Genomic DNA, 15,235 nt, shown 5'->3' on the forward strand with positions numbered 1-15,235 from the left:
CCCAGCATCCTCACAATCACAAACATGCAGCTTTCCATTCAACAGTGCATTGTCTCAATCTATTCCACTATCCAAATCAGCCTTTCAAACAGAACTACAAACCATCAAACAAATTGCTTCCAGCAGTGGCTAAAGCACTGCCTTGATTGATAGTATTCTATGAAAAAATGAAGATGAATAAAAATAAATTTACATGACTTCTATATTCTGGTCAACAGCAGTCATTCAGCATTTACAAGGTCTGGTGCAAAAATCAATTTATTGGCAACATTCCAGACAATCTTGTGAGAAAAGTTAAAGTTTCACAACTACAGACCTGCATTTTATAATACTAATAACACATCATAATTTTAATCAGAAGTAATGATAAATTGCAATCCTTGGCAAGGAGTGGCGTATATAAAATCACTTGCAAACAGTGTGAAAAAGGGTATATTGGTCAGTCAGGAAAAACTGTGGCAGTTAGGCTACATGAACACGAGAGAAGCTGGTGGTTAAGGAAGAAAGATTTGACCTTTTCTGCTCATCTTTTAGTAGAAATAATTAATATGATGTCAAATGTGAAATTTTATATTTTGTCAAGAAAAGCAGAAAGATGATTCTACTGTAAATACTGAGAATCAAGAAACACATGACAAAGAATGCCAGCCTAGTATTAAATGATCAGACTCATTTTCCATTTCCCCTTTGTTAAATTAAGTTTTTGTTACAAATACTAGAGTCAAACTGTGCATTCATCTTATTTCTCATTATTTGTTGAATGTATCTTCTTATAAAAACTTTTGTCATTTTTGTGTCTTCTGTTCAAATAATGTCTGTGTAAGGCGGACAACATATTTATCTATGTTTGCAATGTGCAGTTGTTTCTCTGAAGATGGCCTGAGGAGATGAAAGCCAGTTCATGAACAAAGAAATATAATTTTGCAGAACTTTCAGAAGTGTTTTCCTTTTTAATATTAATAAAATATGAACTTAAAAGTTATATCAGGACTGCATTACTTCTTAAAGTTTGTCAACTCCAACATAATTCTGGGCAAAGGTGGAGATCTGCTACAACCTTAGTGTATAACTTTCAAATGGCAACCCCATCTCTGAAAGTCAGCTCTTCATGCAGATCTGAAAAGGCCTTGTTGTCCATCAATGAGGCCCAGAACTTGCATGTTCAGTGCTCTGTAGCTTGATAAAGGACATCTCGATGTGCATCATGAGGTGCAGTTCAGAAGTATTTATATGCCAGACTGGTATTTGGGTGTATAGCTTTTCATCATTGACACATACTGTGTGCATCTACATCATCTGACGTGTCTGTCAAGTATACAATCTTTATGTCCATTAAACATGATGTGAATCTTTGTGGTACACAGATTGTCATGTGTACATGTTGTTACTGTGAAACAATAAAAACCATTTCACAGATGATGTGCCTGAATACTGAACTTGAAAATAAATACTTTCAAAGTGCAGCTCATGGTGTACATTAATATGTCATTTATCAGTGAGGTCCATTAAAACACAGCAGCCATCACCCCCATTCCCACACCTAAGAGCAATGATATTATCAAATTTCCGAATTATTTCTACTGCTCATTGTACAATAAATTATTTCTTGAGTAAAGTCCTTACCTGCTTTCCTGGGCTACAGTTAACAATCTGGACTTCATCAGCTTCTTGGAAGTCACCCACTCGGCCTTTCTCATGTGCCTGACACATAAATCCTTTGAACTTTTCACCTTTTTTACCAGTGATGGTGACCTTAATTGGCTCACCTACTTTAATTTCCCTCTTACTGACAGTGATAACATAGGGACAGGGGTCTTTCCGAGCTGGTACTCCGTGTCGTGGCACAAGATCTTCACAAGCATCGGTGGGTGCACCACTGCTGTAGCCAGCTGCATGGTGCATCAGTGCAACCAAGCATATTACTACCAGCAAAATAAATGCCTTCATTCTGAAACAAGGTGTTTGCTCACTGTCAGTTTCATATCAAAATGGTTACATGTACAATAGCACAGTTATGGGGAATGGTTAGTAATGCAATGATAGAGTATGTAACATACATATATATAATCTGCAAGAAGGACAATTTTTTTCAATCACTTTAGCAAGTAATTCCACAGGTGCGAGGCAAAACAATGTAAGTGATTTGATTTGATCTATTTGTTGGCCCATTTATTCTTTTCTGTACAAGGGTGCAGGAGGATATAGAGAAGTCCATTTGTGATGAGAATGAATATTGAGAGAATATGTTCATGACTGTGTTATGCATACATTGGTAATGTTATAATTATGTAATTATTACAATCTTTTACAGTAAATAATGACAACAGAAATTGTTGTGCACATAGATACTGCTGTATCGAGGTCTTGCACCCACTCAGCCAGCAACCGACAACCCAGATGGATTATGCAGGCACAGACTTCATAGGGGACAGCTCCTCATATGACAGACAAGGAATGACTGCATATCATGTGACCACCAAGTGGCAACTCAAGCACCACCAGAGGTCACTCACCCCACAAACCTTTTCTCCTCCATGGGCTGCATGCCTGAAAGTAGTGCCTGCAGTGTACTGACACCCAGGCAGTATTTAGGTCAGTGCCTGGGCAACTCTCTACCAGTAGTTGAGTTTCATGGGCCAGGCACTGATTGCAAAAACTTTCCCAGAAACAGGATCTCACTCTGGAGCCACTGCTATGACACCAACACTGTCCATGTTAGCCTTTGCCTCCCAGAGCTGCCAGCTATGGACCTACACCATTCATAACCTCTACACCAAAGAGACGGCCTCCAGTGCTGTGACAGCAGTTGGACTCTGTTATATTTGTCTTTATTTTCATTGGCAATATGCTGATCTTAAACTTTCATGTCCCTAGGAACTTTAATTATTGTTTGTCCTCCTGGGGCTTTGATTGTGGCAGTCTTTGTGTATACTCACTAGATTTTGGAACTTTCAGTTTACTGTGACATTTTCAGATCTTCAGACTTCAGAGATTATTATTGTTCTCCCAGTATTAAAGAAGTGACTTGGTTTCATCTATGCTGCCTCCAATGGACACATTGTCTGGTGATGAGGTTCCTTCTCTTCTCCTTCTTCTTCCTGCCCCAAGCCAGTGTCTCTCATATTTGCTCTGACCCATGTAGACATTGTTTTTGTGTGTCTTCTTCCACTTTCTAGTAGTAGGCTTACTCTCATGATGGAACCAGTAGATGTCTCTGACTGTGTGATGTTAATGTTCTAGTAGAAGCAGCACTCTCATGACCTGCAACCTGCCTTTTCCATGTCACCTACAGAGCTCTCTAACTGCCCCCCCCCCCTCCCCACATCAACTCCATGGTCAAAGCTTCTGGATGGTGCCCCCCTGTTCTAGCAGTTTGACAGGAAGGTCAGTCTGTGGGCACACTATGTTGCACACATGGAACAGCACTTCTTAGCCCACGGCATCACAGGTAATCTGCAGCAGTGTGCCTTCTTTCTGGCATACAAGGACCCAGACATTTACCACCTCCTGCAACAACTTAACCCAGAAGTGGAACCCCACACTCTGCCCTATGGCAGGCTGAAATCCAGTTTGTTAGAATACTTTGACTCCCACGTGCCTGTGGCAGCAGCTCGCCCTAAGTTTTCCAGCTACCATAAATTTAATGAACTGTCTTACTGGGAATGGAACACCCGTTTCTATGGTTTATCTCATGACTGCCATTTCCAGTGTAGTAATCCTCAGTGTCAGTAATCGAATGTGGCTTTCTTGGTCTGGAACGTGATTTTCATGCATGCTCCTTATGTGGGACTGCACATGGATCTCTTTAAAGTGAAAGACCCTTCTTTACAAACAAGTCTCCACATTGTCAGAGCTTTTGAACAGTCTCTCAGATCATCATCCACCCTGCATGCCCCATCACAAGTGTTCACCACCCAACAAACATGTTGCCCTCAGCCCCAGTCATTACTCCCCCCCCCCCCTCCCCCCTGCCCCACCTGGGTCAGATTCATACAATTCAGGCAAAAACTCAGCAGCCAGATGCCACCATCAACAGGTCTATTTCTGTAGCTAGCATTTTATTAGTCATTAGAGACACTTGTGCTCCTACCAGCATGCTAATGCACCTCTTGTGAGTGGATGCAAAGATGGATCACAGGGTGGACCTGTTCACAGATGTATCATACTCTCAGTCTGTGCTCCTACACTCAGAGGAATCTCCATTGCTCATGGTAGCCATCAAAAATGCACTCATCAATCTGCAGACAGATACAGGGTCCTCTGCGACCATCATAAATTGGCAATCTTATTATCGTGTGATGTCCTCTCCCCTTCAACATTTTAACACTCCGCTGTGTATTTATAGCAGTTACATCATTGAAGTCAATGCCCAATTTACAGCCCAAGTTCAGTACCATTCAACTGCCCTCACAGCCAGGTTTTGGTTGTTGACACTCTGGGAGCAATCAGTCTCTTGGGCCTGGATCTGTTCAATTTTCTTGGCTTAGAAATCCACAATACTGTCAAGCTGCCGGTTGCCAAACCCCACCTAGAACAGTTCTTTTCTAAGTTAAGCTCAGTGTCCATTCAACCCTCCTCAGTTGTCAAAGATTTTGAGGCACATATGGCTCTTCTCCAATCAGTGGCACAGAAGTTCTTCAAAATCAGAAATGTTCCCTTTGCACTCAGAGCCAATCTTCAACTGCAGATACAGTGGTTTCAGGATGAGGGTATTCTCTCTCCTGTTTCCAACAGCTGAAGGGCCATCCCCATCGACTTTGTAGAGAAATCAAACAGCACATTTTGCATTTTCAGGGACTTCAAGACAACCATTAATGCCCAGTGAGTAATAGACACTTTTCCTGTTCCCAAGGCAGAGGTCACAATGCTCCCATGAGCAGTTGCAGAACAATTACACCACCTCTTATGCAAAAATGTTCACTGTCATCAGACACTGGCATGTGATAAAGCCTTCCAGGACTTGATATGTGCCCTCCTCCACCCCCACATGCCTCACAGAAAAAGACCCTTCCAAGCCTCCAATATTGGAAGCAGAAGCATCAGACAATGGGTTGGGGTGGTCCTTTCATATGTGACTGATGGGAGTGGCCAATTGCATTTGTGTCTAAGAGTCTCTCCACTGCAGAGGATAACTCCAGTTGGATAGAAAAAGAAGCTCTAGGACTCAAATTTGGCTCAAAAAAGGTTCCATGACTATGTCTATGGCCGCCATTTCATGCTGTTCATAGACCACAAGTATTTACTCCCTCATTTCAAGGTGTCAGCAAATATTCCAGCCAATATGGAATGCTGCCTGCAATGCCAGGCTCTATTTCTTTCACGCGTGCTAATGCTGATCTCCTCATGCCTTTGGGCCAGGAACCGGGCTTCCACATCAATCCCACAGTCTGCTTCCACATGGAAGTCACTGCTGAGGTTGCTGAAGCTTGATGCCAACCTTGTCGCATGCCACACTGCCAAGGAACCAGTGATTAATGAGGTATTCTGCCTGGTGCTACATGGTTGGCCACCAGACTGCAAGCAGCTGCAACATCCAGAGGTCCAGGACTACTTGTATTGTTTGATTGAGCTCTCCATCTTCAATGATATGCTCCAGCTCCAGGGGGACAATGGATGGACCAGGGTTATGGTCCCAGTGGCCCTTCAGCAGTGTATCTTATCTCTCGTGCAAATCTGGCAATGGGAAGTTGTGCTGACAAAGTGCCTGGCCTGCCATTGTGTCTACTGGCAGAGCATGGACACAGCGATCACCCACATGATTGCCTCCTGCAGGCAGTGCAAGCAGGCTACCCCTCCAAGATTTTTTTTCCTTGACCAGGCCCTTCTGCCACCTGGTTGGGGCTACACATGGATTTTGTGGATCCCTTTCTGAGATAACCCAGGTTAATTGCCATAGATGCTTGCTGTGTCTCTCACATGTCTACCATACATGCAGGGCACACCACTCAAACCCTATCTCAATTTCTTTTCAATTGGAGTGCTCCCAGAAACTATTGTCACAAATAATGGCTCTCAATTTGCTTTCATGGAATCTTTGCTTTCTGTGAAGCAAGAGGTATAGTGCTGATACATACTGCACCTCATGAGGTCCTTATGCTCTTTCTGGATCCTTATTGTTCTATTCCCCAGGACAGGTCGACACCAGAGAAAAACTCCACAGCCCACTACATTGGTTGCAGATATCTGTCATACATCCCATCTGCACCCACCCCTCCTCTCAGTGGTCCAGCCACCACTGTTTCTCTCTCTAATAACTTGTGTGGGTACTTCTCTTCAAAACAAAGAATGCCAGCATTGGTTTCTTGCAGTCATTTCCAATCTTCTTGATCAGGCCATGGCCAAAGAGACATTCAAGATGGCACAGTATGCTGTAAACACATTAAGCAATTGTGGCCTCTTTGTGGTCCTTTTCCTGGGTCTGTCAATCTGTCATCATCTTCTGTTCCAGAGGCGGAATTGTCCACAGTACCCATCCCAGACACTGCTGGCCTATCTCAGTTCCAGCCTGTGGCCAGTCCCTGAATGGGCACTTAGCTGCCCCACATGCCATACCAGTGCCAACGCTGATGGAGGTAGACCTCAGCTGCCCCAGCCACCAATGGGAACTCAGCCCATTTCAGAGACATGGAGATGTGCTACCACATTTCCTCCCCTTTGGGGGGGGGGGGGGGAGACAGGATGGAGGGGGAAGGGGGGAATACTGTGGTGAGTCTTTGTGCCTACTCATCCAGAAACCAACAACACAGACTTCACAGGGAACAGCTCTTCAGATGACAGACAAAGGATGGCCGCACTCTGCTGACCCATCAGCCATGACAAACCCAAGTGCTATGAGGGGTTACAGGACCTGTGAACCTTATCTCCTCCATGAGCCATGTGATTGAAAGTAGTACCTGCAGTATCCTGTTGCCTAGGCAGTATTGAGGCTGGCACTCTGCCCTACACTTCACCAGTAAGCTCTGAGTGAGTTTCCTGGGGCAGATGCCAATTGCAAAAGTATTGCCACAAACGGGATCTCACTCTATGGCAATGCCTCCATCCACACCAATCTTCATCTTCCAGAGCAGCCAACTATGGACCTGCACCATTCATGGCCACTGCACTAAAGTGCAATGATCAGCAATTGGACTTTGTAATATTTATCTTTGTTTCTCATTAGCAATATGCTGGACTTTAACTTTAGGAATTTAACTTTTGCATGTCACTTCCAGACTTTGATTGTGGTGTGCTTAGATTCTGGAACTTTCAATTTACTGTGACATTTTCAGGCCTTTGCCTTTCAGAGATTGTTATTGTACTTTCAGTATTCAAGAAGCGACTTCATTCCAATTATTGTGTTCCAAACTGATTCCCATTAGAGAATAATGTTTTTGTGTGTTACAATAAACTTCATATTCATTTTATACGTGGGTATTTCTCATGTGCCACCTTCATTGGATACATCAGATGTGATGGTAGGTCAAATGAAAACTTTAGATGTTTCATAAAATAACCCTAAAATTGCACCTGCAGCCTGTAAAATGCCAGGTGTTTTCCTAATAGTGTGACACATAGTCAGAAGGAGACAGTATCATGCAGATGAACAAACACTATAAAAGATACAGTGTAATGATGGCTTTCCAATTGCAATAGTCACCATGGATGAATAATGTTCTGTTATTCATTTTATATGTCTACATCTATACTTTACAAACCATTGTAAAGTGCATGACAGAAGGTACTTCCCAATGCACCACATATTCTTCCTATTCCCTTCTTGCAAATGATAGTGGTACTAATAGCTTCCAAAGAATAGCAGTTATCTAGTTGCTCAAGACAGAGATATTTCAAGAGCAACAATTGCTACTTGTCATGCTGTTATCACATATCTGCAGACATTGAATCTTATTTATGTATGGACACGAGTGAATTCTTTAATTGATGGGAAGTTCTTCATTGTTGACTAAGTTTTAAACACTCAATATGACTCAACATAAAGATACAGCTTTCTTTTACATAAGCACTCCATCTTCAGGCCACAAGTGGCCCGTCAGGACCATCTGACTGCCATGTCATCCTCAGCTGAGGATGTGGATAGGAGGGGCATGTGGTCAGCACGCCGCTCTCCCAGTTGTTATGATGGTTTTCTTTGACCGAAGCCGCTACTATTCGGTCGAGTAGCTCCTCAGTTGGCACCACAAGGCTGAGTGCACCCCGAAAAATGGCAACAGCACATGGCAGCCCGGATGGTCACCGATCCAAGTGCCGGCCACACCCAACAGCACTTAACTTTGGTGATCTGACGGGAACTGGTGTATCCACTGCGGCGTCCATTGCCTTTCTTTTACATGAAGATGGGCAAAAGCATTCGACAAAGGTTACTTTAAAAATACATATGAGGCAGGTCAAGAATGTCAAAAAAAGTTCAAAACTAGTTTTCAACAGCATTTTGTTGCAACTTAAAAACAAAATTACTCAAATATTGTGCTGATTTGGTAGTACCCATTTTTGTAGTCAGCTAATTAATCTAGGTGTATATCCTGAAAGACTGAAGCATAGAGGGGAACCTTCTTTGTAAAACTGGAGACAAATAAGTGATCCTCTACTTATAAAATCTTTCTCTTCTCATGTTCTCAAAAATTTTTCAGAAGCTGACTTTAAAAGAAGTATTAAACTGCTTCTCTGAGAACATCTTAGTCACAACTTAGTTTAACTTGCATAAAAGCATTCTATAGAGAAAGCAATATGGTCTCACAAATGCATTTCTAGTAGAAATAAATAAGAAAAACTACTGTTTTGGCAATTTGTGTGTTCTTGCCAAGTCCTTTGATTGCGTGGATCATGAAATTCTACCAGGGCAACTAAAATTGTATGTTGTCAGTACCATTCCCCTTTAATGGATGGAATTGTGTCTCAACAACAGAAGACACAGGGTCACATTAACAAATGGTACAACATAAATATGAATAAATGTGAAATGGGGAAAATTTTAAGGTGTCCCACAAGATCTGACACTTGGCACCACTGTCATTTTTTAACTAAATAAATGATTCTTCTGCAACATCAGCAGGTTCTTCAAAAACTCTGATGTTTTCTGATGACACTAATACATCAATATCAGGTCAAAACACATTCATAACAGACACAGCCAGAAGAACAAGGGAACAAGCTTGTGACTGGTTCATAACAAACAGTTAAACCTTAATCTTACAAAGCAAGAGTGTACCCATATTGGTTGGTTGGATGATTAATGTGGGAGAAGGGACCAAACAGTGAGGTCATTGGTCCCATCAGATTAGGGAAGAATTGGGAAGGAAGCCAGCCATGACTTTTTAAGGTAATCATCCCACCATTTGCCTGAAGTGAATTAGAGAAATCACGAGAAACCTAAATCAGGATGGCTGCATGTTGATTTGCACTGTAGTCCTCCAGAATGCGAGTCCAATTTGCTAACTACTGTGCCATCTCACTCGGTAGCATACCAAGATCTGGTCTAGGGGTTTGGGGGCGTGCAAGAGTTGGACTGGGAATGAGCATCATGGAGGGGGGAGGTATTACTCATGTTAGTGTTGTGTTGAATAGTGAAATAGTTGTTAGATTTCACAACAAATGGCTCTGGGAATGCATGCTACTAGTAAATGCCCATTACATATTCTGGTTATTGTGAAACTGACACTGAGTTGATATATCTGTCTGTTTGACTGGACAGGATGCAAGTTTAGTTTAAGAAGACCATTTTTCTTACATATTTTACATACTTTTACTCAGTACTGTCCTACAGCATAATGTCCTGGGGAACTGCTACTAAGGTCAAAAAAGCATTTACCTTTTCTGAAAAACAACTGTTTCTAATCTGCCAGGAAGTTTCATATCATGCATACTCAGCTGCAGAGTGAAAATCTTATACTGGAAACATCCCTCAGGCTGTGGCTAAACCCTGCCTCCGCAATATCCTTTCTTTCAGGAGTGCTAGTCTTGCAAGTTAGCTTTGGTGAAGTTAGAAAGGTAGAAGATGAGATACATGTGGAAGTAAAGTTGTGAGGACACATTGTGAGTCATACTTGTGTAGCTCAGTCGATAGAGCACTTGCCCACAAAAGGCAACAGTTCAAAGTTTGAATCTTGGTCTGGCACACAGTTTTAATCTATCAGGAACTTTCATATCTCTGCACACTCTGCTGCAGAGTGAAAATCTCATTCTGTAAACATCCTCCTGGCTATGGCTAAGCCAGTCTCTGCAGTATCCTTTCTTCTGTGAGATCTAGTTTTGCTAGTTTCACAGGGGAGCTTCGGTGGAGTTTAGAAGGTAGGAAAAGAGATACTGGCAAACGTAAAGCTTTGAGGATGAGTCATGAGTCATGCTTGGATAGCTCATTCAGTAGAGCATTTGCCCAGGAAAGGCAATGGTGCCGAGTTCGAGTCTTGATCTGGCACACAGTTTTAATCGACAAGGAAGTTTCACGTCAGCACACTCTGCTGCAGAGTGAAAATCTCATTCCGATATCAAAAAGGACTTTACAACTTTGAAAACTCATATTGATTTATTAATTTAGCTTACAGACATGGTTTTAATGTCATATTATAGCAAAACATATCAATTTTTTTACCATATACCTAAACAGGTTAAAAGTGAGATCCACTGAGTGTGTGACACATATGCCATCTGAAGCCAATTTCTTGCCAAACTTGCTGCAGCATGTCAGCCATGACTTGTTCAATTGTGAGGCAGATTCTAGCTCTGAGCTCTGGTAGAGAGGCTGATAAGGTTGGAACAAACAAGATACCCTTCAAGATATCCCAAAAACAAAAATCATAAAGCATCAGGTCCAGTGAATGTGGGGGCCATGCATTTGGTGAACTTCAGGCCATTTGCCTACGTGGAAAGTGGGCATTTAGGAGATAATTAGGTTGTTAACATCAATATGCATTAGGATTTTGGAGCATATACTGTGCTTGAACATTATGAATTACACAAGGGAAATGAACTATTGACAAACAGCCAACACAGATTCAGAAAATATTGTTCTGGTGAAACACAACTAGCTCTTTATTCTCATGTAGAAATGAGTGCTATTGACAGGTGTTGCAGCTAGATTTGTGATCAGAAAGGTCACAGTTCATAGTATTTGACAGAAAGTCATTGAGCACTACAGTAGTAATATCTAGCATCCCCCAAGGATTAAAACTGTGTGCCGGACCGAGACTCAAACTCAGGACCCTTGCCTTTCGCAAGCAAGTGCTCTACCAACTGAGCTATCCAAGCATGACTCACACCCTATCCTCACAGCTTTACTTCTGCCAGTACCTTGTCTCCTACCTTCCAAACTTTACAGAAGCTCTCCTTGGAGAACTAGCACTCCTGAAAGAAAGGATATTGCGGAGACATGGCTTAGCCACAGCCTGGGGGATGTTTCCAGAATGAGATTTTCACTCTGCAGTGGAGTGTGCGCTGATATGAAACTTCCTGACAGATTAAAACTGTGTGCCGGGGTGTGAGTCATGCTTGGTTAGCTCAGGTGGTAGAGCACTTTCCCGCGAATGGCAAAGGTCCCGAGTTTGAGTCTCGGTCCGGTACACAGTTTTAATCTGCCAGGAAGCTTCATATCAGTGCACACTCCACTGCAAAATGAAAATCTCATTCTGGAAACATCCTCCAGGCTGTGGCTAAGCCATGTCTCTACAATATCCTTTCTTTCAGGAGTGCTAGTTCTGCGAAGGTTTGCAGGAGAGCTTTTGTAAAGTTTGGAAGGTAGGAGACGAGGTACTGGCAGAAGTAAAGCTGTGAGGACAGAGCGTGAGTCGTGCTTGGGTAGCTCAGTTGGTAGAGAACTTGCCTGTGAAAGGCAAAGGTCCTGAGTTCGAGTCTCAGTCTGGCACACAGTTTTAATCTGCCAGGAAGTTTCATATCAGTGCACACTCCGCTGCAGAGTGAAAATCTCATTCTGGAAACCTAGGCCTCATTTAAAGAACCTTGGAATAATTTAAGGAAATAGTGAGAAACCTAAGTTAAGATGGTCACAACATGATTTGTAACTCATTCTTCCAAAATCACATGACCGAGCGAGATGGCATACAGGTTAGCACACTGGACCCACAGTCAGTAGGATATGGTTCAAATCCCCATCCGACCATCCAGATTTAAGTTCTCCATGATATTCCTACATTGCCCCAGGAAAATGCCCCAATGGTTCCTTTGAAAAGCACATGGCCGATATTCTTCTCCATCCTTTCATAACCAGACATTGTGTTCCTTCTCTGATGAACTGATGAGACATTAACTCTAATCTTCTTTCCTTCCAAATACCACAACTTCTGTCAACATGTATCTTCTGCATTTGCTTGTCAGAGGAGTAATAGAAATACTACTATTAGTCTTGCAGAGTTGTGAGTTAGGTACTACAGTGAATAATATACCTTCCTGTATGTCCATACAATTTACGCAAATAAAAAAACGTTTTGCATCACCTCAGTGCCGAGAGTTCTGGAGCCTATACAGAAAATTGGAAGAGAGATCAACATAAACAGCATATCTACCTTTTTTATTGCCCATGAAAACCACACATTGCATGTTGTACCACTAAACTGCGAGACCATCAGAGGCAGTGGTCCAGATTGCTGTACACACTGGTACCTCTAATACACAGTACTATGTTCTCTTGCATTGATGCATGGCTGTATTCATCATGGCATGCTATCCACAAGTTGTTCCATATTAACCCACACTTCAATGGCAATTTGGTATAGATCCCTTGGAGTGGTTGGTGGGTCACGTCATCCATAAGCAGCCCTTTTCAATCTGTCTCAGGCATGTTTAATAGGGTTCACATCTGGAGAACATGCTGGCCACTCTAGTCAAGCAACATCATTGTCCGGAAGGAAGTCATTCACAAGATGTGCATGATGGGGATGCAAATTGTTGCCCACGAAGACGAATGCAGCACCAGTATGCTGCCGATATTGTTGCACTATCGGTCAGAGGATGGCATTAATGTATTGTACAGTTATTATGACGCCTTCCATGGCCACCAGGGGAATACGTTAGCCCCGCATAATGCCACCCCAAAACAGTGGGGAACATCCACCTTGCTGCACTCACTGGGCAGTGTGCCTTAGGCATTCAGCCTGACCAGGTTGCCTCCAAACACGATGCCTCCGACAATTGTCTGGTTGAAGGCATATGCAACACTCATCGGTGAAGAGAACGTGATGATAATCCTGAGTGGTCCATTTGGTATGTTGTTGGGCCCATCTGTACTGTGCTGCATGATATCATGGCTGCAAAGATGGACCTCGCCATGGATATCAGGAGTGATGTTGTGCATCATGTAGCCTATTGCACACAGTTTGAGTCATAACACGATGTCTCGTGGCTGCACGACAAGTATTATTCACGTTGGTGGCATTGCTGTCAGGGTTCCTCCAAGCCATAACCCGTAGGTATCAGTCATCCACTGCAGTAGTAGCCTTTGGGCGGCCTGAGCGAGGCATTTCATCGACAGTTCCTGCCTCTTTGTATCTCCTCCATGTCAGAACAACATCGCTTTGGCTCACTCATGCATGGTTGTTTACTTCTTTGAGTGGGTTTAGTGAAATCTCTGAACAGTTGAAGGGACTGTGTCTGTGATACAATATCCTAGTCAACGTTTTTATCTCCAGGAGTTCTGGGAACCGGGGTGAAGCAAAACTTTTTTTGTTGTGTGTATAATAATGGATGTACATTTGTATGAATGTAAGTAAGTATGTTCCATATTTCCTCTTAAACCATTAGATCAGTTTCAAGCAAACTTGGTACTCATATTATTTACTGTCTGGAAAGAATCACTGTTGGGGTAAAAATCACCCACCTATCAAAGAGTTGGGGGTGCGGGTGAAAAAGCAGTGTAGCACGTGAAGTGAGAATAGCTACTTTAGTCATCCAGTATTTGAGAACAAGAGCACTTAGAAACCTGCACAAAACTTTACACATAATTTAGGACCTATGTGACACTTTTTCTCTCTGACAACTGCCACAAAATAATGAAAGGACAAAATTTTGTCACTTACTATATTTTCGTTGTACGTGAAGCACCACATTTTAATTTATTGCCCTTTTGCTACTAACCATATTCATGTCACTTTTTGCATACAGTATTCACATATACCACTAAATGTACCAGAAAAATTACATCATTATATGGCATTTGGTTTACGAGATAAGACATCATAAACACTGAAATGAGTGAAAAACTACTGCATCATGCAAGACGTTTTAATTTATTACTTCATAGCTATTATTTTCTCAACATTTTTTCAGGCAGTAACCGTAACTGCTGCTGCTTGTGCATACACAAATTTATCATAGTATGACACACTGAGTTGCATGAGAAACTGTGACATATTGCATGTTTCAATTTATTACTTCTTTACTCCTAACTCTATTTGCAACACATTTTCCAGATGGTATCCACATATGCCCCCGAATGATTGTAGAAAAATACTCTCAGATGAGAATGGTTATGGGATACCTCCTAATGTAATGTTGGACCGGGGATTGCCTGGCATAGTGCAGCAACTCAATGTGGTACAATGGGATTCATGTTGGGCGATGTGGGTGGCCAGATCATTCGCTCGAACTGTTCGAAATGTTCTTCAAACCAATCACGAGCCATCATGACCCGGTGACATGGCACATTATCATCCACGAAAATTCCATCGTTGTTTGGGAACATGAAGACCATGAATGGCTGCAAATGGTCTCCAAGTAGCTGAACATAACTGAGGACCCAGTCCATTCTACGTTGAACACAGCCCACAACAATATGGTACCATTACCAGCTTGCACAGTACCTTGTTGACAACCTGTGTTCATGGCTTCGTGGGGTTTGTGCTACATTTAAACCATACCAGCAGCTCTTACCAACTGAAATCAGGTCTCATTGGACTGTGCCATGGTTTTACAGTAGTCTAGGGTTCAACCAGTATGGTCATGAGCCCAGGAAAGTCTCTGCAGGCGATGTTGCGCTATTAGCAAAGGCACTCGTGTCGGTTGTCTGTTGCCATAGTCCGTTAACGCCAAATTTCGCTGCACTGTCCTAACGGATACGTTCATCGTACATCCCACATTGATTTCTGCGGTTATTTCATGCAGTGTTGCTTGTCTGATACCACTAACAGCTCTAGCAAATGCAGCTATTCTCAGTCGTTAAGTGAAGGCCAGCGACCACTGCGTTGTCTTTGGTGAGAGGTAATGCCTGAAATTTGATACTGTCGGCACACTC

General features: G+C 42.5%; 1 protein-coding gene across 1 annotated transcript in view; it reads right to left on the reverse strand.

Moving 5' to 3' along the window:
* The window catches only part of LOC124776786 (putative defense protein Hdd11), a 52,826-nt gene that overhangs the window by 27,159 nt on the left and 10,432 nt on the right, over positions 1-15,235 (reverse strand). The window contains exon 2 of the mRNA XM_047251925.1: positions 1,624-1,948. Coding sequence (XP_047107881.1) covers positions 1,624-1,947 — 324 coding nt within the window. The 5' untranslated portion in view covers position 1,948. The remainder of the gene's footprint in view (positions 1-1,623; positions 1,949-15,235) is intronic.

The sequence above is a fragment of the Schistocerca piceifrons genome, chromosome 2 (assembly GCF_021461385.2).
Source record: "Schistocerca piceifrons isolate TAMUIC-IGC-003096 chromosome 2, iqSchPice1.1, whole genome shotgun sequence".
NCBI classification, from domain to species: Eukaryota; Metazoa; Arthropoda; class Insecta; order Orthoptera; family Acrididae; genus Schistocerca; species Schistocerca piceifrons.